At 36.4% G+C, this 27019-nt stretch overlaps 1 protein-coding gene across 15 annotated transcripts in view; it reads left to right on the forward strand.

Moving 5' to 3' along the window:
- The window catches only part of PRUNE2 (prune homolog 2 with BCH domain), a 295576-nt gene that overhangs the window by 189465 nt on the left and 79092 nt on the right, over positions 1-27019 (forward strand). For 14 of the 15 annotated variants that reach the window (XM_031945513.1, XM_031945525.1, XM_031945514.1 and 11 more), the window contains 3 exons: positions 6189-6347; positions 7635-14184; positions 14644-15454. In XM_031945513.1, coding sequence (XP_031801373.1) covers positions 6189-6347; positions 7635-14184; positions 14644-15454 — 7520 coding nt within the window. The remainder of the gene's footprint in view (positions 1-6188; positions 6348-7634; positions 14185-14643; positions 15455-27019) is intronic. The other variant, XM_031945524.1, reaches the window with a different exon arrangement.

The following is a 27019-nucleotide window of genomic DNA, read 5'->3' on the forward strand; positions in this document are numbered from 1 at the left end:
TGCACTCATAATATTTTGGAAGATTTTTCTACATTTTTAAAGCATTTTATAGATGTCATTAAAACATAGAAGCCAGCTAAAGATTGTCCCTTGCTTTCTCTAAGTGATTAGTCCATCCTTTTCTTAAGTCATACATTTTTCTGATGATATTATATGATGACTTCTTTTGCAGAATTCTTCTTCATAAATTTTTAAAATTTACTCATTGCCACCATGTCCAGACCAAGGTCTGCAGTTGGGTATAATCTAGTGATTTTTTTCATGAGTATAAATATTGTTAGATAGATAGATAAACAGATAGACCAAACAAATAGGTGATAGATAAATAGATGGAATAGAGATAAGATAGAAATATAGAGCTATAGACAGAGAGACATAACTATAGCTATAAATACAGATATATACTTATCAATGTATGTAGAATCTAGATGTAGATGTAATATGTCTATATTTACATCAATTTAGTTATAGATATAGACAAAGATATAAATAGATTCAGATACAAATGCAGATGATACAGATACAGATATTGTTATAGATAGTTACAAATAGATAAAAATACAAATATAGATATAGATGCATATAGAGATAGATACAAATAGATATGTATTCAGATGTAGATACAGATAGATGTAGATCTAAATCTTGGAACAGAGACTGGGGATAAAAATGATGAATCAGATCAAGAACTGAAAATAGAGAATGGGCTGAATTGCTTTGGGAAAATTGTGCAGTTCTTTCAATGACCACATGTTTCTATTCTAAGCAAAGGCCCATCTTTTAAAATCCATTATTTTCTGGTGATATTATATGGCTATAAATTAGAACCACGTCATTAAGGAATTGAAATTGAGCATTACCCAAGGGGTAATGGGAAAATGCAGTTTATTAGGCTATAATACATAAATGTTTTTAACACAGGAAAATCTCTGAATATTCTACTATTTTAAACAAAGTGCATAAGAATTCATTTAGCATCATTGTATAAGCAATAAGAAACAAAGTATAACTCAATGTAGCTTAAGCCACTAGATTTAATATCAAGTAATTTTAGAAATGTGTAATTCCAAATAAGTAAGAGGAACATGGAAAATATTACCCATCAGAATTATGAATAAGAAAAGATTTTATGAATAAACAAGAGATGGAGAGCATTGTGGGATATAAAATGGATAATTTTGATTACTTTAGAATTTAGAGTTTTTATACAAATAAAACCCAATGTGGCCAAAATTAAAAGAAAGGCAAAAAATTCATGTAGGTCTTCCTGAGTTTTTCTGAAATCATCCTGCTTGTCATTTCTCATAGCAGAATAGTATGCCATCACGATCATATACCACAACTTGTTCAACCATCCCCCAATTGATAATCATCTCCTTAATTTTCAATCTGACATGCACACAGAAAAGTTGCCATGATTGTTTTTGTACATATAGGTCCCTTTCCTTTTTCTTTGCTGTCTTTAGGATATAAACTTAGTGATTGTGTTCCTGAGTCAAAGGTTGTGCAGTTTTATAACCCACTGGTCAGAGTTCTAATATGTTCTCCAGAATGGTTGGACCAATTCACACCTCCACCAAGAGTGAATTAGTGTCCCTGCTTTTCCACACTCCCTCCAGCATTTGTCATTTTCTTTTTCTATCATGTTAGTCAATTTAATGGGTTTGAAATGGTACCTCAAAATTGTTTTATTTTATATTTCTCCAATCAAAAGGTTTTCATATGACTATAGATATCTTTGATTACTTTATCTGTAACCTGCCTATTCATATTCTTTGACCATTTTATCAGTTGGAGAAAGGTTCTTATTTTTATAAAATTGATTCAATTCCTTATTATATAAGAAATGAGACCTTTTTCAAAGAAACTTGCTATACATTTTCCTCCAATTTTCTGTTTACCTTCTAATTTTGGCTGTATTGATTTTGTGCAAAACCTTTTAAAATTTCATCTAATCAAAGTTACCATTTATATTTTCCATTATCCTCTCTATTATTTGGCCATAAACTCTTCTCTTATTAATAGATCTCACAGGTAAAAATTCTCATGCTCCCCCTAATTTGTTTGTGATATCACTTTTTGTGTCTAAATCGTGAAACCATTCTAAATTTATCTTGATATACTATGTGAGATATTGGTCTATGTTTAGTTTCTACCAAACTGCTTTCCAGTTTTCCCAGAAATTTTGTTCAAATAATGAGTTCTTACTCCAAAAAAATGGATTTGGGGATTATCAAACACTAAGTAAACTATAGTTATTTGCTATGTCTTTCCTCCTTTCCTGGTCAAATTCTTAGAAAAAACCACCTTGCTTCAATTTCTTCACATTTCACTCACTTTTCATCCTCATGACATCTGGCTTCAGATCCTACCATTCAAATGAAAACAGTTCTTTCCAAGGTTATCAGCAATCTTTTAACTACTAAGTCAGGTGGCCTTTTCTCTATTTTAGAAGTGAATTCTTGTTCAAGTACAATGAACTCCTTTGTTGGAATTCTCATAGACCCTGTAGTCCCTTCCACCTTTAAGGTTCTGTGATTTTATAAAGGAACATGATCTCTATTATCCCTGTAAATTCTAAAATTTTCTGTCTCTCACCTTTGGTGCTTTTCATCTCCCTTCCTGAGATGTCAGGGAGGGCGTGATCATTTCCTTTCTAGTGCTTTCACCTTCTTTCCTGAGAAGTCAGAGAGGGCATGATCACCTCCCCTTGGGGGTTCTCACTTCACTGAGAGGTCAGGATGGTGTGACCACCTGTGTTCTAAAACAAAAGAAAGTGGGAGATGTAATGGGCTGAAACTGAGCAGATTCACTGAGGTTCAGAAAAACAAGTACTTAAGGCTAATTACCAATTGGACAATACTCTATTAGCATTTGCTTGGAAAATGGCCCATCTCACCATTCTGTGCAGGCTCAATCTGTTGGTATATAGGGAGAGGAGATGGGGGGAAAAGAGGGTAGTACAAGCAAGGTGATTCCGGATGGGAGAAGGAAGGGAGATTCCTGTGTCCACGCTCTCTCCTCTCGCTTCAACAAACAATAAAAATCAAGGACTTTGGCTTATCCTGACTCCAGCTGATTATAAAGTATCCAGGGTGCTAACATGGTCATCACACTTCTAGTACTATAGTATAAAATCACATTAACTTATTTGACAGCCACATCTCATACTCCCTCCTGTCCCCAATCCCTGCTCCCCTGTCTTTTTCACACAAACTCTTGTATAAGCAGATCCATATGTTGAACATCTACCATCTTGTATATGAGCAATTCTTAACTGTTTAACCTATAGCAATCTTTTAGAATCCCATTTTTAAAAATTTAACTTTTTATTAATCCTTTCCAATAACTGAAATCTAATTTCAGATTTTGAATGTTAAGAGAAAAGAAGACAGAAAGAGAGAGGCTATTGTGTTAGCACAAGGTACAGCCAGAGAAAATGCTTAGAGACATGGAGTGGGACAGCAAGGATACCCATGTCATTCCATCAAAGAGTTCATAGAAGAGGGGAAGGAAGAGGTTTTGTTGAGGTCTAGATTTGGGGTACCTAAATGAAATTAGGATTTAGTTGAGGTCTAGTGGCAGGTTTGGGGTACAGGGAGTCAAACAGAGCTCCCCTGCAACCCCCTTGGATTCGGCGCAAGGATATGGCAGTAAATGAGGTCTAGTAGCGATGCGAGTCCCCAATAAAAGCATTTATTAGCCTGAGAGCTAGATTGATAAAAGAGGTTTATTACTTAGTTTAGAAGTAGGAGATAGGTGAAGGTAGAGATAAGGAGGACACCGGACAGAGGGTCCAGTGGACAGAGAGTCCTCACATGGCTAGCATGTTTGGAATCTCTGAAAAGAGGGGTTCCCAGCATGGCCCTTTTTTAATAGGAGACTTAGCTCTAGGGGCTTTTGGCTTTAGCCCCAAAGTTGGCTCAGATCCGGGTGGGGCTGGGACAGGTCCGGATCTTCTATTGGAATTCAAAGGGACCAGGATTTGTGAGTCAAAGGGCAATTACATTCACTAGAGGGGTTTGGGAATCAAAGATAGGAGTCTTTCCCACATCAGTTTGAAAGTCTTTGAGTTTCCAGCTAAGGATTTTGTTTTTAGTCCTGGAAGTGATATGCTGGAATTTATGGACTAGGGAGGTACTAAAATTGAAATAGTACTTTAGACAAATTACTTTGGTGGCTAAATGGAAGATTGGCTAGAGCAGGGTGAGATTCACAGCAGTTAGACTCACAAGAAATCTAGCAATTGTCCAGGTGTGAGATGATGAGGGCCTCAACACATTGCTGGCGATGTTTCTGAAAGGGAACAATATGATATTTGTCCACCAAAGAAAGACTGCTTACATGTTCATAAGTCACATTCCTAGGTCTGTGAGCTGAGAGCTCCATAAACAATTGGGTTATTTCTAAGGTGTGCTCCTGGTTTGCTGGGTTCCATCTTCACTGTTATGACTGGTACTAGACTGTTTTCCACTCTCACCCTGATGCAGCAGTTCTTTCCTGCTGATCTTCTAAGTTTTCTTGGGTTGGAAAATTGTTTCACTTCATCCTTTTTTAGGTTCTGCTACTCTAGAATTTGTTGTAGAGCATTATTTAAAGATTCTTTGGAAGAGGTTTTGGGGAGAGCTTAGGTGCCTTTTCCCTACCATTATGACTGCCCCTCCCCTTTCTTAGTTTCTTAGTGACAGAATAATATAATATCAACGTTGTGGATGAGCTGGTAGAAATAGAGACAAATTATTTATTATTTAATATTTGGGAAACAATTGGGACAGGTTAATGTTTTAAATGTTATTTGCCGGAATTGTTGGTAATGATAATTAGTTTTTGCTATTATAAGAAATAGTTATTAAGAAATAACAATAGTGACACTTTAGAATTATTCTCTTAGAAGTATTTCAGTTGATTTGACCTTGTCAGGTTTCATCAATGGCAACTTCCCCATATCTGACTAATTCCTGAGAACTCTTGTACTGTTCAAAGTTTAGTGCATCCTCTTCTAAGGGATCCTCTTCCAAAGTCAAATAAGCCCACTCCATTGTGCAACTAGATGCTAGTATAGTCAATTGTACTATCATAGTACTTAATAATTATTTGTTGAATTGGCTTGTCAATAATAGGTTAGTATTCCAACATTTCAGGTAGGTAATCAAGACCCAGAAATGGAAGAGATTAATTTGTTTCTTAAATTAGCCAGTGGATTACTTTAAAGGGTAATTGAGTATTTTCTATTTTGTTATGGATTTCAAACTAGTTCAAATTAGTTTTAACAGGTTTTTTAATGATTTCCATGATCCTTCAATCTTTTTTTAAGCATGGTATTTACAATGTTTAACTCAACACTAACTTCTGGCCTTCATAAATCAGAGCTAAGCAATCATGTTCACCAGCCCTAGGACTTTTCCTGAATCCTTTGTTATCGGAGAGAGAAGGCAAAACCAGAATGAATTGCCTACTACAACTGTGTAGCCAGAATAGTTTCCTTTTTCCTAGTTACTGACTGCAAATTCATTCTCTCCCTCAGTGTTTTGACAGCCATTTTCATATCCTATATGTGCTTATGGAATTCCTTTAAACTCTGCATACTCTGCTTTAGCAGATATATCCTCTGGGCATCTTACATAAGAAGTATGACTTTTCCTGAGTGGCTCCATCCTATACCCCCCATGCTTACCTCCCTTTTAAATGTCTTTATAGTTGCACCACATTTTAACTAGAGACATCAATGACAGATGATCTTAATTATGTAGGAAAGAATTGTTTCTTTCATGGCAAAAGTAATGAATCCCAATCCTAACTTTATAGTTTCTCTTTTGTCTTAAGAAATGGTATGAAGGGGCAGCTACATGGCACAGTAGAGTACTTGCTATGGAGTTAAGAGGATCTGAGTTCAAATCCAGCTCAGACACTCAACACTTCCTAGCTATGTAATCCTGAGCAAATCATTTAACCCTAATTACCTTGCAAAAAAAAAAAAAAAAAAAAAAGGAATGGTATAAAGTTCCTTAAAAATTATTGAGATCTAATAAATTTAAAAATTTGAATATTTAATATTCATCATACAGTACTTTTTAGAATTAGACCATATGGTATGTGTATATGTGTGTGTTGTATGTATTTTACAACACTCTACCCAGTCTCAAATTGGAAGTTCCTCTGATAATATCTACATTTTCTTTCTATTACAGGACTGCATGTTTCATAGAAACATTGTCACTGACCTGAAGATTTTTACAGAAAAGTATGGTTTTGATGTACTCATTCTTTTGACCAGTTACTTATCAGATGAACAACAGACAAAACATCAGATAGCTGTATATTCAGAGAATGTGGAATTGTGCAATCAGGTGAGCATCCTGCCACAGTAGTTTTATTGTTTTAAGGATATATTATAGAGGAGAGAATTCTGAATTGGGGGCCCAAGGACCTGTGTTCAAATTCTGCCTCTTCTACTTATTATCTGTGTTACCTTGGGAAAAATGCGTATTCTCTCTGAATTCCAGTTTTCTCATCTGTAAAAGAAAGGGTGAGTAGATGATTTCTAAGATATATTCCATATATAAATTAGTGATCCATAGAATACTGGGATAAATGGTTCATGTGGAAGGTAAGCTTTTAACTTCTTACTAGAAGTAGCAAAAGACAGTCCTACATTAGGCTTCAAAAGATGTCAGGCATTAGGTTAAAACAAGTCTTTAAAGGTATCGCCATAGATCCAAAATATAGTGCCCCCTCCTCCAAATAAGGGCCAATAGGAAATGTCTTGTGGTTTTCAAATACTTCCCCAGATGGCATTTACAACAGAAAGAAAATCTAAGTCGTCTCCTTTACCCTAATGTAACTTGCTGGCTGAGCTATATCAGTCTAAAAACACCCAATGAAGATTTTACATTTTCATGCTATATGTCTCCTTATTCTAATGCTGATATATGGGAATGCTGAAAAACTTTGTAGTGGTCCTGGTTCCTTCCTCCCATTCCCAGGGGTTATGGGCCTGAGGATATAATTACTGGATCACTGTTCTGTTTATATTAGAATGTTAGTGAATGCTACCAAATCCTCAGGCTATTACTTAGTGTCTCTCTTGTCATTCAATTCTTTGTAACTTTCTCTACCAAAATATCCTTCAGTGGCCGCCATAACTGCCCTATATGGCTGTTTCCCTATTTAAAAGAGTTGCTTTTGTCTTTGTATCTCCACCATTTAGCACAGTGATAAGCAAATAGTGAATGCGTAATAAGTGCTTTTTTATTCATTCTTTGTCTATGGCTTGAGCTTAGAAGAAGAGGTGTGTAGTGGAAGTAAATACAACACCTAGAGTCACTGTATTTCCAAAAAGGACAGTGTCTCCCCAAATACCCGAAGATGGTACAATGGAGGTATTACAATCGTTTCCCTGGGAGATCCTTGTACCCCTCTGGTTTTGTTTTTGTTTTGTGCAATTCAGGTTTTTATGTGTAATCATTTGGAAACAGATGGATTGTATTTCACGGAAGTGAGTATTGGTTTTTAAGGTACTTTGTTTCACTTATCCTCTCCACCCTGTGTAGTTAAGCAGGTTTGAGACAAGTATGCTGCAAAGATGATTGTGGTGAATGATCATGTTCATTTGAAATGTTGTGCTTTCCTGACAGATCTGTTGTGAACTAGAAGAGTCTCAGAATCCTTGCCTTGAGCTGGAGCCTTTTGAATGTGGCTGTGATGAGATCCTAGTGTATCAGCAGGAGGACCCTCTGGTTACTTCTGATCAACTGGTTCTCCTTGTCAAAGAAGTCATTAGCAGAAGATGTTCAGAAATGGTCTCCAACAGTAGGACATCCTCCACTGAAGCTGTGGCTGGCAGTGCACCACTCTCTCAGGGGTCTTCTGGTATCATGGAATTGTACGGTTCTGATGTAGAACCACAACCCAGTTCTGTGAATTTCATAGAAAACCCTCAAGACCTCAATGGTTCCATCCCAGCTCAGGTGGATGTCAATGTAGACCTTGTGAGCCCTGATAGTGGGCTGGCAACCATTCGCAGTAGCCGATCTTCCAAGGAGAGCTCAGTTTTCCTAAGTGATGACAGCCCAGTAGGTGAAGGTGCGGGGTCTCATCATAGCCTTCTCCCAGGGTTTGATTCCTATAGTCCCATTCCTGAAGGAGCTATAGCTGAAGAGCATAAACCACAGTCTGGAGAAGATGGTGAACACTTTGACCTTTTCAACTTTGATTCAGCACCCAATGTTTCTGTGCAATCCCAGTCATCTTCCCGTTCAGCTGACTATTCCCCAGCAGATGACTTCTTTCCCAACAGTGATTCATCAGAAGGACAGCCACCCACAGTGCCAAAGGGACTTGATGAAATGAATCTTTTAGGGAGTGACATGGATAATTACTCAACAGGTTTACTGATGACAGGGGCTGAAAAAGAAAATCTTCTGGAATTTGATGGGGAATTTGCCCAGAGGCAGGAAAGCCCTGGGGACATTTCAGAAAGAACTTTGAGCCTCCCTGATTTTGTGGGAGATGACTCTCCTCCTTCTGAGAAGCTGAAAAATGTTGGGACAAGAGTCCCACCAACTCCAATGAACAGCTTTGTGGAAAGTTCACCACTCACAGAAGACCCAACTCTGCTCTTCCCAGAAGACATGTTACAAAAAATAAATGACTTAGATTGCACAGGGTCTACTCAACCCCGCATGAGATGCAGCAGCTGGTGGGGTGGTTTAGAAGTCGACTCAAAAAATACTGCCCTATTGAACACTGACACATGGAGTTCTAGTGAACAGGAGTCTGTCTTCCAGAGCCCCGAGTCCTGGAAAGATCATAAAGCAAGTCCCATTGATAGGAGGGCCTCAGATTCTGTATATCAACAAAAGCAGTCCAAACATGGTGACTATTCAAAGCTGGGTCTCTGGGAGAATCAACTTGAACAAGATTCAGTCAGTAACATTGGCACCCACCTCCAAAGTGAGGGCAATCCAGAACACCTGAAACTGCCTTCTGAGAAATCACCTCTGTCTCACACTTCCCCTCAAGGTACAAGCCACTTGATAGAAGATTTTGCCACTCCATGGCAGCCCAGCTCATCTTCTGCAGTGGAAACAGATCCATGGGAAACTCCTGCAGGTGATAGTGGGAGACAGGAGGATTCAGAGCCTTTCCCTGCCTGGGCTAAATTTAATAAAGAAGACAACACTAGTGCTCTGAAAAAGACCTGGGATGTGCATCAGATGGACAGAAATCTACCTCTCAAAAGGGACCATAATGACTGGACTGTAACCAAAAGAGACTTTTCTTTTTCTGCAGAAGTCCCATCAGAGAATTTGCCCCAAACTTCAAACAATCAAGTGACTTCAGAAGCCTGGGATGAAAACAAAGGTGATCCCAACAATATCCACATTAAGTCTGAGAATCCCAATCTTGATTCTGACATTATATGGAATAATTCCAAGCTGCTTAGGGAAAATCAGGATGCATTCAATGGTTCTGAAATCAGGGGGAAATCATTTGAAAAGGTAAACACCTGGAACTTGTATGAAGCAAATGATAAGGAAGGAGCTCCAGCTCCTTGGGAAGATTCCTTCTTAGCGTATAGGTGCTCAGACTTCAGTACATCCAATGTAGGTGAAGATTTGGTTGCTTCTGAATTAGATACCAATTATTCTACATCAGATTCATATATATCACCTACATTTGTAGGGGAAGAGAAAGAAACTGAGGACAAAACGTTTGATCATGATGCTAACATAGTTGCAGAAGAGACATCACTGAATAAGTCAAATGATGCTGAAAATCTTCCTCAGCCTATGGAGCCAACATCCTACAGAAATAGAATTAGCTCAGGCCCTGGGACCCTACAGATGTGGACAACACAAACACCAAATGATAGCCAAATTGTTGATTCAGAAACAAATGTCCTTTCAAATACACATAAAGGTTTGCTCAAGTTAGAATACCCAGATGGTAAAAATTTCTTGGCTGAGGATGATGCTGGGGAGAGTAGTCAATCTAGCTATGATGATCCTAGAATGATGCAGATATATAATGAAACAAACCGACAACTGACTCTCATGCATAGTGGTACAGAGCCCAGACAAACAGCTCCTGAGAATGTTGACTTGTGGAATAGAGTTATCCTTGAGGACACACAGTCTACAGCAACTATTTCAGATCTAGATAATGATTTAGATTGGGATGACTGTAATGGGGGAATGGAGACTTCCAGAGAAGGACAAGCCCAAGGATATATGCATGAAGGTACAGAACCAGAAACTCGATTTTCAGTGAGACAGCTAGAACCATGGAGTGTTGAGAGTCAAGAGGATAGTCAAGTAGGATGGGAGCACCATATGCTTTACAATGCCTCCGAAGAAGGAAAAGATGCCACTTTCAATGATTTCAATTCATTGGATGAGAAAAGTGGACAAAAAATCCTTAGCAATATTTGGGATACAGTCATGAAAGATGACAATGTGTCATCCTTAATATTACCTGACTCATCATCCATTGTAGAGTCAGATGAAAACAAATCACCACAGGAAACTCTGAGCTCATCAGAAAACATTAAGGAGAGCAACATCCCAGATAAGTTAGAAATCTTAGAATATGATCAGAAAGAAGCATTTACACCTGTCACTCCTCTGGCTGAGTCTGTCAGCCAGGAAACACAAGAAAGTACTTCAGTGAACAACAAAGAATTCTTTGCAACAAGTCCTGAGAACCAAAAACATTCTGATCATTCAGACATATGGCAGGATCAGAGTTATAAACACAGTGAAGATGATAATAATATACAAGAAAATACTGATAAAGAATATTTAGTTGAAGATGATACAATAAGTTCTGAAGTAGATAGTGCTTCAGGAAGTTCAGGAAGAGAAGAAGGTAACCCAGAACTATACTTTCCTGTTGCATTTGAAAATCAAGGGACTCATGATGACTCTGTTAAAAGCAGCTCTCCTTCAGTTGCGTCTAGTCCCCACACTAATGAAATCTCAGAGGAGCTGGTGGAACTCCAGGGCAATACTACTAACCAAGAGACAAGTGATGCACAAGCAAGAGCTTCCACAAATAATCTAAATATAAATAATGCCTGTGAAAAGCATTTTGTGGGTCAGGGAAATTCAATTGACACTGCTAACACTTTATCTATTGAGAATCAAGATGTAACAGATCACTCATTATCTGAAATGAACCTTGAGAAAAATGAAACATATAAAATTTTGGGTTTGGAGAGTGGATCCGCAGAGAATGTAAATAAGGAATCTCTTCTTAAGACTCCCCAGAATCATGACATTTGGAATGAATGTGTAGGTAGTGACCTACCTCAATCCAATGGAACAAGTCTTGAAATAAACGAAGAGCATGAAATCAAAAATATTAAGAATCATTTTGCTATAGGAGATTTTCAAAAGAGAAATGATGAGGATGATATTGTGTCCAGTGAGTATACACATTCAAGCGCATCAAGCCCTGACCTAAATGATCTATCTGCTGCTATGCCCAGCTTGGGTGATATAAAGACTACAAACTATCAGCAAAAGAATCAAGATGATTGGAGCACAGGGAATAATGAAGACAATAAACTTGTTCCCATTGATGATCAGTCAGAAATGGTGCCTGAAACGGGAGACTTACAGGAGAATATGATGGATGAGTTCCAAAAGGTTGTCAATCACAAAGTCCCTAAAATTTTAGATATCTGGAATGACCGAGTAGAGGATGATAACTCCCTCTCTTCTATATCAAGTCCTGATGAAGGCAACACTCCTCAAAATTCAGGATCTGAGGAAAGAAGTTTAGCAGTTAACCATTACCAAAAAAATGAGCATGAAATTCCTGAAACTTCACTCAATAATGATACTAAGTCCATTACAACAAGCTTAGGGATTAATAGCCAGAATAATTGTCAAGATAAATTGGAGAAAGAAGTTCATTTGGTCACTTCCCAAGCAAATTTGCAGAAGGATTCTAGGATATGGAATATATTTAATGAAAAAAATGTACCTTTGACGATAGTTGACCATGAAAGTCAGGGATTTTCTGAATCTAGAGATTCCTGGGAAACAACCAGAGGTGAAAGTCAAGAAAGTCCATGCTATGAAGATCAAAGTAGTCCTGATAATTGGAATTTCTCACCTATAAACAAAAATGATGAACAATCAACTAGATTTAGTGAGGAGACAAAATGCTGTCCAGAGACATTGAAGATTAAAGATGTAACTGAGGAGGCATCATTGCAAGTGTCTCCTAAAAATGAATCAGAAGTAAACCATAAGTCCAAAGTGGAAACTCTTGGATTTTCAGCTGAAAGAGCAGAGTGGTGTAACACCTTGCCCCCCAAAAAGAGTCCTGAAGAGATGAAACCTGCTGATTCAGATGGTGTTTTAGAAGAGACCTCTTTTGGATACCAAAAGGTAGATCCATGGAATATACCCATTCAGGGTAATCTTGAATCCAAAGAAGCATTTTGTGTTGATCCTTTAGCAGATGAAAACCAGCCACCCTTTCAAAGTAACAATGAGGTAGACTATGAACCACCTTGGGATATTCAACCTACTCAAATGGCTTCAGATTCTGTACAGATGGAGCAATCTGATGAGTTTGATCCAAATCAAGAAGAAAAGGATTTTAAAAAGCAAATTCTCACATCAGCTGCTGCTTCTGAATTTGTGCCTGAGAGCCATATACAAGAACAGTGTCAAAACAGAGTGTTACCTGTTTTGGATCCGCTAGACTCAGAAATTACTCATGAAAATGTTTCCATTGCCATTAGCCCTAACTCTCAAGTGACAAATAGGTCCAGCCCTGGATGGAGTAGTTCTCCACCTGGTAGGATGCCTCAAGGTACATTTGTCCCCGATATTTTGCATGACAATTTCCAAGAAGACAGACAAATTATCTCAGCCCTGCCTGATCTGTGGACTGATGCCACACAACCCCTCAGCCTGAAAGTAGATGGTGAAAATCCAGACATATTGAATCACTGTGATCAGGACAGCAACTCCCAGTCTTCCACCAGTCCTGACGTATGTCATGAATATGAAATGAAGGAAGAGGCTGGACAGCATCTTGTCCAAGCTTTAGGCAGCCCTGGAGGGGAAATTAGTGAGTTTTATCTCACTGAATTAGAGGGGAATGAAGTACCTAGAGAGAAATTTGTCATTGACAATATGGAAATGCATCCTGAAAAACAATTTACCTTGCATCCAAACAATGAACAAACAAATGTTGACAGATTAGATTTTTCAGTCTTTCCCAGACCTTCTTCTGAACCTTCTGAACTGGTTGGTGACAATGATGCAAACTTAGAAGAATTGAAAAGTGAAACCATCCTAGAAAAAGCATCAGTTTTGGATCCAGTCAAAATGGAGGATATGACTGTTGAAAACATGGGAGCCTATGCCATCCTGACTCCCCAGGCATCAACTACTGTTGATTTCAACGGTGCTCGTATAACAGATGATATCTTTCTTGCAAGTCAAGAAGATACAAATGTCTTGATTAAGACTGGACATCTTTTAACTGGTGAGGAACCAGAAGGCAGCACTGAGACCCTAACAGCCACAAGCCCTTTTCATGATAGAAATGAGACTATTATAGGACACAGTTTCAATGATGCAATGAACATTTCAGACGGAACAACGAAGGACATGAAAAAATCACCATTAGAAGAGCACAACCCTGAAAATTCTATGGGAAGACAAACTGTCTGTCTCTCAGCAGCCTCTTGGGATGATTTTGAAGATAGCTCAATGGTTACAAATTTTGATGAAAGAGCAATAAAAGAGCCTGAGCACTTCCATTATGGTAATGAGGCTCTCCTGGAGGAGACTCCCACCAAACATCCACTTATGCCATATACACCTCCCTTTGATTTGTCATTCCTCACAGAGGCACCCCAAAGCTCCAGGCAGGAGGAGAAGGAAGTGTTCTCAGCTGAGGAACAGTCTTCTGACAGTGAAATGGAAGAATTACTGTTCCCTGCACCAATGTCCAGAAAATATAAAACAAGCCATTCAGAGGAAACAGACGGTAAGGCCAGGCACCAGTTGCTTGAATTATATATACAGGAAGATCCTGAGCCGACATCCTTGCCATTAGAATCTGGTTCCAATTTTGGGTCAGCTCTTTCTTCCAATGAAGTAGAATCACGTAATTCTGATTCACCAGCAGGTGGAGACATGAGACCACTTTATGGTAAGACATGTTACCTTAACTAACAAAACATGGCTTTCCTGGAATGATTTAAGAGACTGCATGTGTGGGATTCATCCTTCCTTCTCCCCCCTCCCCAATAGTTTGCAAAAACGTGGAGATAAGAAATGAGTGTCATCTATGGGAAACAGAGGGTGAATTTGACAGAATCAATGTCATGAGCTTCTAAGTTTAAAATGCATGTTGAAGTGCCAAAAGACTAAACTTTATGCAGTCTTGCCAAATAAGCAGTCTCTATAATTAATATAGCTTGTAATGATTATTCCCAATAACACATATAGAAATAGTAACAAAATCAGTCACTGTGAAATTTTTAAAATTGATTTTTAGAAAATATTTTTTATTTTAGAGGGATCTTTTGAAATAGGAAAGTTATAGAATACATCTAACCAAAATTTCTCTGCCCTTTTCCTCTACCCCCTCTTCCTTATTCATATATAGGTGTCATCCAAAACCCACTAAACTTTGAAGTAGAATCTGTTTCTAGCAAGAATTCTGAACTAAGAACAGGAAATAAGGAAGATGCATGCATGGAGATGAATGAGGACCCTAGTGCACTACAAATGGATTATATTCTTGTTGACCATGAAGAAAACTTTGAGAGAAAAGTTGCCCCTGAACCAAAAGAAAGTGAATCTGAATTACAAGAAATCAATGTTGGGTCAGAAGAAATGGATCTTTCAGAAGAGTTTTCAGCATGCTCTCAGGAAATATTTCAGTCAGTTGGAATAAATGAGTGGAAAGGCCAGTCTACAGGAGAACCTTTAATAGAGAATGATTCTTACATTGTGCCTTCAAAACTGGAAGATGAAAGAAGACCTCCAGAAAGCCCTGGGCAAGACCCAAGTTGGATGGTCTTAGGCCAAAGTGAGGTTTACAGTCCATTACCTGAAGAGAGTTCTAGACAGACAGAGACAGTGGCCCTAGGGTCTGGACATTCCATCATGCATGTAGACCAGAGACTGAGAGAAGTTGATCAGACTCAGGTCTGTGCAGAGACAATGAAAAATAGTTCTCATGAATCTTCAGGAATGGAGAAGTCCTCTTACCAAGGCAGTCTGGCAAAGAAGAATAAAAATAAGAGCGCAAGTGAGGTGGATGGAGATGCTCTTTTGCTAAAGGTGGTTGCCCATGATAATGAATGGGAAATGGTTTCACCACAGCTTTCTGAACGTAGCATGGCCCCAGAAAAGGAAATGGAGGACGAAACAGAGTTCCTTGACTCTGAACCAAGAGAACCAAAACCACAAGGGTAAGAGAAAATGCATATTATACCCCATCCACTCAACCCCTCCCCCCATTTTGTTAACATTTTAATAACCTGGGAATATACTAATTTTCAAAAAGAAGTAAACCCTTCAAATTATAGGCCAGTGAATTTGATGATCATTTGTCAAAATTTTAAAATGTGTTGTTAATGAGAGAAATTGAAAAGGGAAGCAGCAATAATTATGCTTTTGTTAATAATAGCAATTACATGTTTAGTAATAATTCTTTATTAATAATACTTGCTTAATGATAATAACAATAAATAATAATACCTAGCATTTATATAGTTCCAAATACCATGTGCTGGACACTATGCTAAAGGCTTTACTAATATCTCATTTTGTTCTCATAGCAACACAGGCAGGTAGAGGACATTATTCCCATTTTATAGTTGAGGAAACTAAGACAAACAGAAGTTAAATGACTTGCCAAAGTTCATAGAACTAGTAAGTATCTGAGACCAGAATTAAACTCAGGATGTTTTTCCTAACTTTAGGTCCAGCACTCCATCTACTGCACCATTAACAAATAATACCAGATTCACTTTATTTCCATTTCTATGTTATTAAACTGATAAGTGAAGAAATACCACAGAAATAGTATTCCTAGATTCCATCAAGGCCTCTGATATATTTCTTGATCTTTTTGAAGATAAGAAGAGGAAGAGATGTGGAATTGGACAATGGTGCAGTTAGGAGGATTTGGATTTGAAATTCATAGACTGGACAACTCAAAGAGATGATTTAGGGGTTAGTGTCAAACCACAGGGAAGTTTCCAGTGGTGGGTCCTGGGGATATGTCTTTGGCTTTGTTCTAGTCAAAATTTCCATGAATGATTTAAATAAACCCATAGCAAGCCATCCTATAGAAGCAGCTAGATGGCCATAGGATAAAGCACTGACCTTGGAGTCAAAGATTCTGCCTAAGACACCTACAAGAATCATTTAACATCTTGTAAACTCAACTTCTCCCACAGAGGTATTGGGGTTTTTTTTTGTTTGTTTGTTTTGTTTTGGTTTGGTTTTTTGTTTGTTTTTTGCTGAGGCAATGGGGGTTAAGTGACTTACCCAGGGTCACATGGGTAGAAAGTATTAAGTGTCTGAGGCTGGATTTGAACTCAGGTCTTCCTGACTTCAGAGCTGTTACTCTATCCACTGTGCCACCTAGCTGCCCCTCCACAAAGGTATTGTTAAGAACAAATAAGGTGCCATATAAAAACTTTGCAATATTTAAAGTGTGGTTTACATTAGCTATTAATATTGTCAAATTTATAGATGACAAGAATTTGAGAAGGGTATGTTAAATGACAGAGTCAGAATCTTAATTTATTTCAATAGGCTAGAATAATTGGTTGAATCTCTGAAGGAAAGATTTAGTAACACTAAAGTTTTATACTTAGGCATGTCAACTTAAGATATGCATATTGAGATTCTACTCTACTCATATGCTCAGAATTATATGCTGACTTGTAGCTTAAACAGATAAATCAATTCCCTCCAAATCCTCATAATACCCAAATGGTTATTATTCTCAAATCTGCTCACTGAAATATTATTCTAGTACCTGAATGTCCATGAATAGTCATAGCAGGGAAAGATCCTGATGCTTTTCTTGTAGTCCTGGGAGAATGGGAAGCCAGTGCCTTAAGCTGGGCTATTTTGGCTGGGCTTCCAGTTGCCAGTTCCCCAACAGGTCATAGGCTGGACCAAAGTAGACTAGGTCACTGCCCATTCCTCTAACACTAAAATTCTATGATGTGTATGTGATTTAAGATTCCCTGTATTTTCATCTAGAAGTAGTCATCATCATATGTATTTGGAAACTTTATATGATTAAGTTAAATTTTGATCTTTCAAAAAGGAATAGGACCCCTTTTCATTTCCAGTCAAATCCTTCCCCATTGCTTAAATCATTTCTCCGTAGTAATGCACCACCCTAAGTGCCTGACTGAGAATTATGAAGAATAATCTGAGTATATTTAAGATGTGGAATGAGCAAATTCCTCTCCTGGGAGGGAGAGAATTCTTTCCTCATTTGGGAGGGAATTGGCCAAACAACTGAAGGGGAAAAACATAAAAATACTCATGTACTGAAGCTCAGGAATCTATCTTAATGAGTTAAAGGTATAGCTCTTACATGCTCATCAACATATCAGCATCTTCACTGCTCTAGACATTTTCTTTGTTATCCTGATCTTTCTTGCCTCTTGTTAAGCTATTTTGTTCCTTGGAGATCCTCAGTCTCTCCCTTACTGTAAAAGTAGCAGCAGATGGAACCCAGCAGCCTCACTGGTAGGGTTACACCCTCTTTCTTGGAAACAAGACAGTTTTTAGTTGAATAAGCAATTGTTTGAGCTCCTGTACACTCAGGCACCTGCCCCTGAAATCTAACATTGACACCATTAAAAATGGCACTGACACTTTAATTATTAATTTATTTTTTCTTTTAATTATAAATGCCCACACTAAAATATTGGAGGAAAAGTAATTCAAGGTAAAAATAAATAAATAAAATTCTTATCTCAGACACAAAAGTATTGAACTTCATGCTTAATCAATCTAACACATATTTATCAAATTCCTACTCAATATGAGGAATTAAACTTGATGGTGAATAATATTAAAATTTATAAAATAGGATCCTTGACTTCAAGGAACTTACCATGTAAAAATAGGTAACAAAACTTGAGAATCTAAAATTCAAAATCAGATTTCCCCCAAAAATATTTTGGAAAACAATAATCTAGATTTTCAAATTTTTATCTTAGAAAGCAGCACGTCCTCTCCTCTCATCTATCAGCCTTCTTTCAATTTTATTCTTTCTGACTCTCCTAATGGAACATACTATTGCTATGACAGTCTGAAAGTTTCTACCCCCACCCCTACATTCATGGCAGATCTTAGCATATGCAAGTAACCAGAAAGAAACAGAGAAAGAGAGAAGTAGAAACCTTTGATTTCCCTATTAGATCACATGAAAAGTGAAAATAATTTCTCAATTCATCATTTCTTGAAATGAGACAAAAAAAATTTTTTTAAGGAAAACTATCCATCATTAAGAAAGGAAAATTGGGTAAACAGAAAGCTCAGTATTTTGTTCCTTAGGATTTTTTAAATTATCATTTCAATGATAATTTACACACACACACACGTGTGTGTGTGTGTGTATATATATATATATATATATTTATACACACACATACACACACACACATATATATATGAATCTGTAGTTCAGGGTTGGGGGGGGAGAGGAAAGACAGAGAAGGACTAAAGGATTTAAATGAAGCACTATACTCAAAGCATATGTAGGCAGAAAAATTTTTATTTTTTGCTTGATAAGATGTGGTAAAAGAGAAAAAAATTATCCTGTGCCCTCACATAGCTCCCATTTTGTGATCTTTTGGAAAAATTCTCATTGTGATAAGAAACTATGTCAGGGGAAGCATTGAAATAAAGTATTTAAAATGAAGTTGAACCTTAAATTTGTTATTAATTTTTTGTATAAAGTGATTCTATATTTTAAAAAAATTAAATAATCTTGAGATTCAGTGAATTTTACTGCTGGCATATTTCCAGCATCCAACTAGAGAAAGATGTTTTTCTGGACCTTCCTGTCCTATCCAGACCTTTGTGCATTCTTTTGATTTTTTTTTTTAACATTAATCATTCTTGGCTTATTTTCACATATGACAGGCCCTACAAAAAGTCCTTTTATTTTCTGTGAGTGATACACATAATATGCCATTAGCTCTTCCTGCATTTTTCATGAGGCCCTCTAAGTTTCAAGCTTATTATTTCTCGGAACTAGTGCAGACAGTCATTTATGGTCTTGTTTCAAAAGTCATTATGCTAAGGCTCCCGACTCTGTAGATTTCATAAATCCAAATACAAAATTCTTTCCAATTTCTCCCTTACTTAAAAGATGGGGAACTATGGAGGAAAATCCTCCCATATGAATACTCAATCTAATTTTTAGAATTGGTTTTCTTTTCAGTTCAACATATATATATATATATATATATATACACATGCTTACATGTAGATAGATATATACACATGTATTTGTACACATCTACATACGTGTATATATTGTGTATGTGTGTATACACACACACAAATATTTTGGAGGCAACTATATGGCTCAGTGGATAAAGTGCTGAGCCCTGGAGTCAGGAAGATCAAAGTTCTCATGATCCTGGATAAGTTACTTAATCTCTATTTGAATTTAGTTCACTGCAGAATGAAGTGGAAGACTAGTAAATTTGCCGAGAAAACCTCAATAGGGCCACAAAGAGTCAAAAACAATTAAACAACAAATCTACATATGTATATATGTATGTAGATCCCAAATTAGGTGTTGTGGACATGTATCCCAAGAGTTAAGCATCTGTGGCAAAGCTGTCCCTCCCCAAACTGTGGTTCTTCACTGTTTTGCCCTTTGCACTGAACTCAATCTGGAAGTCTGGGATTTGACACCAACTTTTATTTTTTTAGTTGCCAAAGTTTAATTTCATATATTGATATATATTTTTGAAGCAATGATTTTTAAATATTTTTGTTCACATAACAGTATTATTCTTTTCTATGAGGAGTCATGGCATGCCCTGAAAAGCCAGAGAGACTTGCCCATGTGCATATAACAGCAAGTATAAATTCCATGCAATCTGAATTTCACACAGTGAAACTCAAGGCATTTTAGTGTGCTAGGAAGCACATTTTTTTTGAAATCCCTTACCTCAGGGAGATGTAACATTATTAAGCATGAAAAAGAGTTATTTATAATTATAATCCTGTAGCACAGGGACAAACAGGTACTTAATAAGTATATATTTGAATGACAATAATTTAGAGTAACTTCATAGGTAGTCTATACATTAGGAAGTTCTGCTGTTTCCATTTTAGCCAGGAAAAATTCAAGATACAAAAAGATTAAGGATTTATAGGGATGTAATAAAGTGCAATCATTTTAGAATTTTGATCTCCTGACCTTAAAGATTATTACTTTATATACAATGTTGCACTGATGCCTGAAGCATAGTTGGAATGGCACCAAGAATGGACTACTTAGTGAGAGTCAAAACTATTGTATCATTGTATTCTCTGTTGCATGTGGTTTATCAACAAATATTTATTAGGTCAGTCAATCCTTACCTTCAAGAAGGAGCTTACACTCTAATAGGGCAATATAACCCATGAAAGCACATTGAAAACTGGTGGGATGTGGAAAAGGTTATTAAGGGGTCCTGGAAGAGAAAGAAGTCTAGAGACTCAGGAACAGAGCCCAGAGAGGAATGGAATGGATATGGTTTATCTGAATGCCTTCCTTAAAATGGATGCTCCAGGAGGAATTGATTAATTAAAAAAGGGATCATAAGGATAAAGCGATTTTCCAGAGTAAAGAGACCCCCAAGGAGAGGCTGTACATGGGCTGACAACTCCATTCATATACATAGGTAAAAGACTGAAAGTCCTTAAGCACTTATTTTGGATTTTTCTGAGTACTTGGGAATGTGATAGGGGGGCATCTTTGGTGAAGACATAAGTAGGGTACATTCTGTGAATGATGTTCTACAGCAGGTCACAGATTTACAATTATACATTTAACTGTAAGGCAGTGACGATAGAAGTTCAGAAAATGATAGACCTAGAATAAGAAAAGATCTAGAAGAAAAGGTATATGTGGATGGTAATCTGCACATTGGAGGGTATGTAAAGAGTTATGTAGATCACTGATATGTGGAAATGAAGTAAATGAATTGGTGAAGCAGCTTGGGAAAGCTGCACACAAAAGTTGACATGATTCAGTCAAGGAACTGGTGAAGCATCAAACTAAGGGACTTTTATGCTAGAAAATGTAATTGTTCAAGGTGAATGACATTGATCCATATAATGTCATTGGTATTTTCATTCCATTTTCATTGTCCTCTGGTTCTAGGAGATGTTAGTAGTTTTCTTGAAATATGGTATCTATATCTATATCTCTCCTAGACCTGTATTCTGGGTTTTTTTTTTTGTTTGTTTGTTTGTTTGGTTTGGTTTGGTTTGGTTTGGTTTGGTTTTTAATCTTTTTTGTTTTTATTGTAATGTGTCTTTTTAAAAAATGTTTTTTCTTTTCAAAATATATGCAAAGATAGTTTTTAATATTCACCCTTGCAAAACCTTGTGTTCCAAATTTTTCTCCCTACTTTCCTTCCACTCTCTCCCCTAGACAGCAATAATTCAATATACGTTAAAACATGTGTAATACTTCTATACATATTTCTACATCTATCATGCTGCACAAGAAAAATCATATCAAAAAGGGGGGAAAAAGAAAACAAAAAGCAAGCAAACAACAACAAAAAAAGGTTGAAAATCCTGTTGGTTGTGATTCACATTCATTCTCCATAGTCCTCCTGGATGCAGATGTCTTTTTCCATCACAGGAATCACCTCACTGTTGAAAAGAGCCAAGTCCATCACAGTTGAGTATCACATAATCTTGTTAAGTATGATGTTCTCTTGGTTCTGCTCACTTCATTTAGGATCAATTCATGTAAGTCTCTTCAGCCCTTTCTGAAATCATCCTTGTTTTAATGTTTCCTGTTGTTTTGTGACATCACTGCTTTCTATTTCACCCATTTTAATATTCAGTGATTTCAGTTACTGTATAGAGTTAGGTGCTGTTTTAGGCTATTAATTCTTCTTGTCATTCTTTCTAACTGTCATTTTATTTAATAACTTTTCTCGTATCTCTTGTTTCATTTTATATTTTCCATACTCAAGACATCCTTTTCTCTGGGGACTTCTGAAATTATTCTCTTGTTTTGAATTTAGCTCTTGGGTTTCTCTCAGTCCATAACATTGTATTATAGTCAGTATTTTCTTGTGTTTTTCATATCTCCAACTTTGGTTTCTAGACTGGGACTCTGGGTTTAGGATCTCATACTCTTAGTAAGTTTTGCTTAGTTCTGATTTTGGTGGCTAAACTTCAGCCTGCCATCTGTCCTATGCTTTTAGTCAGTCTCCTAGTGGTTAGAATTAAGTTTTGGTTTGTCTCTTTCCTTCTCTCCTTGCTCAGTCCTGAATCCAAAGCTGTTTATATCTCTTACTGTGACCCAAATAGTACCCCTTCAAATGTCACAGGATACATTGGTTGCAAGCTCCTGCAGGATCTCAAGTATTTTGCTTCCCAGATTCTATTCTAGCTATTTTTCCTTTGCAGATCCAACTTTAGCTTAGACACAGACTACTGACAGGCTGGGCTGTCTGGGCATGGGTCTGGACTTTTCTGTGTTGCTATGGTTGGGAATGGACCTCCTATGCTCTGGATTGGGCCCAGCTGTCTCAGTACTGAATTGGGAATGGGCTATCTATTAGCTGGTCTGACTCTCTGCCCTACAGCAGCTTTTGCTTGTGCTAGTCTGGCCCTTATCACTTGCTGTGGGACCTGGCTGTTTGTGTACTTTGCCTTCTATTATTCAGACTTATTTCTGCTCAGACCTTCTGGAGGATCTATTGGTTTTTTGTTTGTTTGTTTACAATCCTGTACAACACAACATAATGTTTGTCTCTTTAGTTTCATCATTATTCCTTCCAGTGCATTTTTAGAGTTCTCCTGGGTGTTTGTAGGAGAGGTGGGTTCCTCTAGGTCTTAAATTGTTGCCACCTTTCCACAATTCCTCTCATGAACTAATGGAAAGTAAAGATAGTAGAATCAAGGAAACAAAAAACACAATCATTACAAAGTTATAAATGGAAAGAACAATACCTAAAGTATTGAAATTCAATGTTGTTTCCCCAAATAGTCCTCTTATTCTTCTATCCAAAATGCCATCTAATTTAACAAATAAAGAAAAAGAAATAAAAGGGAAAAGGAAATTCCACAAAACCACTGAACAAACCTGAGTTCAATAGTATATTCAGTGCTTCAAACCAATAATCTTTTATCTCTTCAAAGAAAGTTGGGAAACACAATCTCATTATACAGAAATACAATTTCTTTAGAGTTAAATTTAGTCATTATAATAACAAAATATTCAGTTATGAGGATTATTTAATTCTTTCCATTAAACTTGTTATAATTATTATGTATATTGTTTGGTTCTTTTTATGTCACTTTTCATTACTTCATCTGTCTGTCTTCCCATAATTCTCTGTATTCTCATATTCATTGTTTCTTATAGCACAATAATATTCTATCATATCCATGTATGAAAATTTATATTTTTCAGTCAAAAAGCATCTGCTTTGTTTGTACTTTTCTTTTTCTTTATTTGTTATATAAAAAATGTTATAATTATTGTGGTGTGTATGGGAGTTCCTTTTTTCATTTGGTCCCCATAGTTGACATTCTTAGATTTCAGCCTCATTATTTAACCAAAATGTTCTTTTGAAAGTACCAGTGATCTTCTAACTGCTAAATTTAGATCTTTATTTTTTCAGTCCTTATACTTCTTGGATTCCAATTGCTGTTGCCTTCTCCTTTATATCCTTTATCTCTAGGTTTTCATTGCACTACTTTATTCTGGTCCTCTTTCTATCCATCTTGCCATTCCTTTTTAGTCCCTTTTGATGAATTTTTGTCTCATGTCAGGTAATATCCTCAGGGCTTTCTTCTGGATCCTTTTCTCCTTTTGTTCTATTTCATACAGGGATCTAATCAGCTCACATGGACTCAATTATTATCTCTATTCCAATGATTCTCAGATCTACTTATACAACCTTAACCTCTTCCCTAATCTCCAGATTTAAATCTCTAACTGCCAATCAAGCAATTAGATCTGGCTATCCCATAGTCATCTTAATCTAAATTTGTCCAAGATTGAATTCATTGCCTTTTTCACCAAACTTTACCCCTTTGAAAAGTTCCCTTTTGCTGTTGAGGGCACCACTATCCTTCCAAGCATCCAAGATTGCAAATCAGGTTTCATCCTAGATGCCTTACTATTTCTCTCATACCCATAACTAATCTGATTTCAAATCCTGACTTTTTCTGTAATATCTCTAGGACATATTCTCTTCTTTTTGCAGATACTATCCTGGTGTAGGTTTTTATTACCTCATAGCTCAACTATTATAATAGCTTGATGATTGATCTTTCTTCCTTAATAGTCCATCCTCCACTTAGTTTTCAATAAACTTTATTGGCTCCCTGTCACCTCCAGGATCAAATATAAATTCCTCAGCTTAACATTTGAAGTCCTTCAGAACATGTTTCCCTACCCATTATGCAGTCTCCCTTTATTCTCCTCTCCACCTCTTACATGTACTTTGTTAGCCAGTCATATTGTCCTCCTTATTGAGGATCTTACATTTCTTTTATGAATTTTTTCTGACTATCCCCATGCCTGAAATTCACACCCTCTTTTCCCATTTCCTTAGCTTCCTTCAAGTTCCAGCTAAAAGTCCATCATTTACAAGAAGGCTTTTCTTATCCCTTAAATACTGGTGTCTTCCCTTTATTGATTACCTCCAATTTGTCATATATATGTATATATAGATCTACATATGTAGATCATATATGTGTATATATGTTTTGAATGTACCTTGATGTATTAACTCCTAAATATTTACTTAATTTTTATTTTGAATGACTTTTTCCTTTCTATTATTTCTTCTGTTCCTTTTTCATCGATATGATTTTGATGTTTAATTTGTGTACTTTTAATTTATTCTTAGCATTGAAATTATATGACACTGGTAATAGTAAACAAAAACTATGGGCCAATAATGGCTATTAAATCTTAGATGTGATAAATTTTGTAGAAATAGTATGCCTGGATTTTGTAAGATAGTTATCAAAATGTCTTATGACACATTTGTGATATCTTCTAACTTTCTTCTAACTTCTGTAAGAAAAAAAATGAATAAAGGAAAAGGAATACAGAGTCAATTAAGAAAAAAGGAAATTGTATTTCTAATTTGGAGGGAGTTTAAAGTAATAAAGTGAGCCATGGGTTATATTTTGAGAGGAGAAATTTGAAAGAAGCGAAGGAAAATTGGATTGAGAACATTCTCTAAGTCTAGATATTAGTCCCAATTATTTTTTTAGATTGGAAGAGGATTAGGACTTGGTAGGACTCTTAAGGAAAATTTAAAAATTATTAAAGATGATCAAAATAATTAGGAATTAAAATAAAAAAGTAGACAGAAAAAAATGAGGAAGTAATAGGCATGATGAGGCAAATTTACAAAAAAAATGTGGAACAATTAGAAGGCAAAGTAAATTTATATTATGGATACTTGTGGAAGAAGCAAATTGATGAAAAAGATAATTATAAGGATGAAAGGCTATGGTTGTGGTGGTTTTTATACTAAGGAAAAATAGGTAAGTAAAGGCTTGTCAAATTATTAGGAGGTGATAATCAGGTAAAATGATTTTAAATAAGAATGTTTTTAAATGGCTAAAATTATCAATCTACATGGTGAATAGTGAATTTTACATAATGGCTTACATTAAGCATGTATTCTTTGAATTTCTGATACAGTTGGAAGAATGATATTTGTGTTCTGAGTATAGACTGATCATTTTCCTCCTAGAAATGAAAGTGAAGAAATTTTAAAGATGCTTCTCCATACTCAGGTTATTAGTGACAATAAAGTATTATAGAAAGAAAAAGAAGTATGGCATCAGTGGAAGCAAAGGGAAGGATCTCAAGTAGAGGAAGGGAGACTTGAGATGTAAAGTGCAAAAGTATTCCACAGAGGAGAAAGGAAAGGAAGAGAATAACTATATTTTTAGAGTTTTAAAGACATTTAAGATTCTTCCTTCAGAAGATAAGCTGGATATTCTAAGAAGGAATGCTTGATATCCAGGGAATGATATAATAGTGTCATCAAGGCTTTAAGGTAAGAGGTTGTCCAGTAATAGTGGTTGGTAATTCTCTGCTCAGGGCTTCTGAAGTAACTATTTGTCTACCTGAGAATCAAAAAGAGATAGGGCCATTGTCTTCTTGGGACATATGTCTAAAACATAGCAGAGAACCTACCAAGATTAGTGAAAACAGATGACTAGACTCCACTTCTGGTGATTCATGTGGACTCAAATGATATTGCCAGAAGGACCTAAATAGTAATTATTAATAATTATCAAGCCTTCGGGAAGAAACTTAAAGTGATAGAGGTACAGGTTTAGTTTGCTCTTTGAAAGCAAAGGTCAAAGAAAACAACTGACTTAGGAAGTGAATGATTGGCTTAGAAGATATGTCTAAGAATGGGGTTTGTATTTTTGAACCAATGATTAAAACATAGAGTTGAGAGATTCCCAGTCAAAGGGGGAGTGTATGTATGAAGCCTGATAAGAGTATATTTGCCAGGAGTTTTTAAAAATCTAGTTAAAAGAGCTATAAATTTAAAAAATGATGGAGGAAAAAAAAATTGTCTAGGAGTATCATCCAAGTTAGAGACCATAGAAAATAGCTACAATGAAAGAAAGAGAGGAAAGTAGGAGCTAAAGGTACTAATAGAGTTAGATCTGATCTCAAGCTGTAACTGAGATTTTCTAGAATAGAACCTATTACTGGAATATGGCTCTGGATATGTATATCATATTTTTAAAAAACAGTA

Source organism: Sarcophilus harrisii, chromosome 1 (genome assembly GCF_902635505.1).
Source record: "Sarcophilus harrisii chromosome 1, mSarHar1.11, whole genome shotgun sequence".
NCBI lineage: Eukaryota > Metazoa > Chordata > Mammalia > Dasyuromorphia > Dasyuridae > Sarcophilus > Sarcophilus harrisii.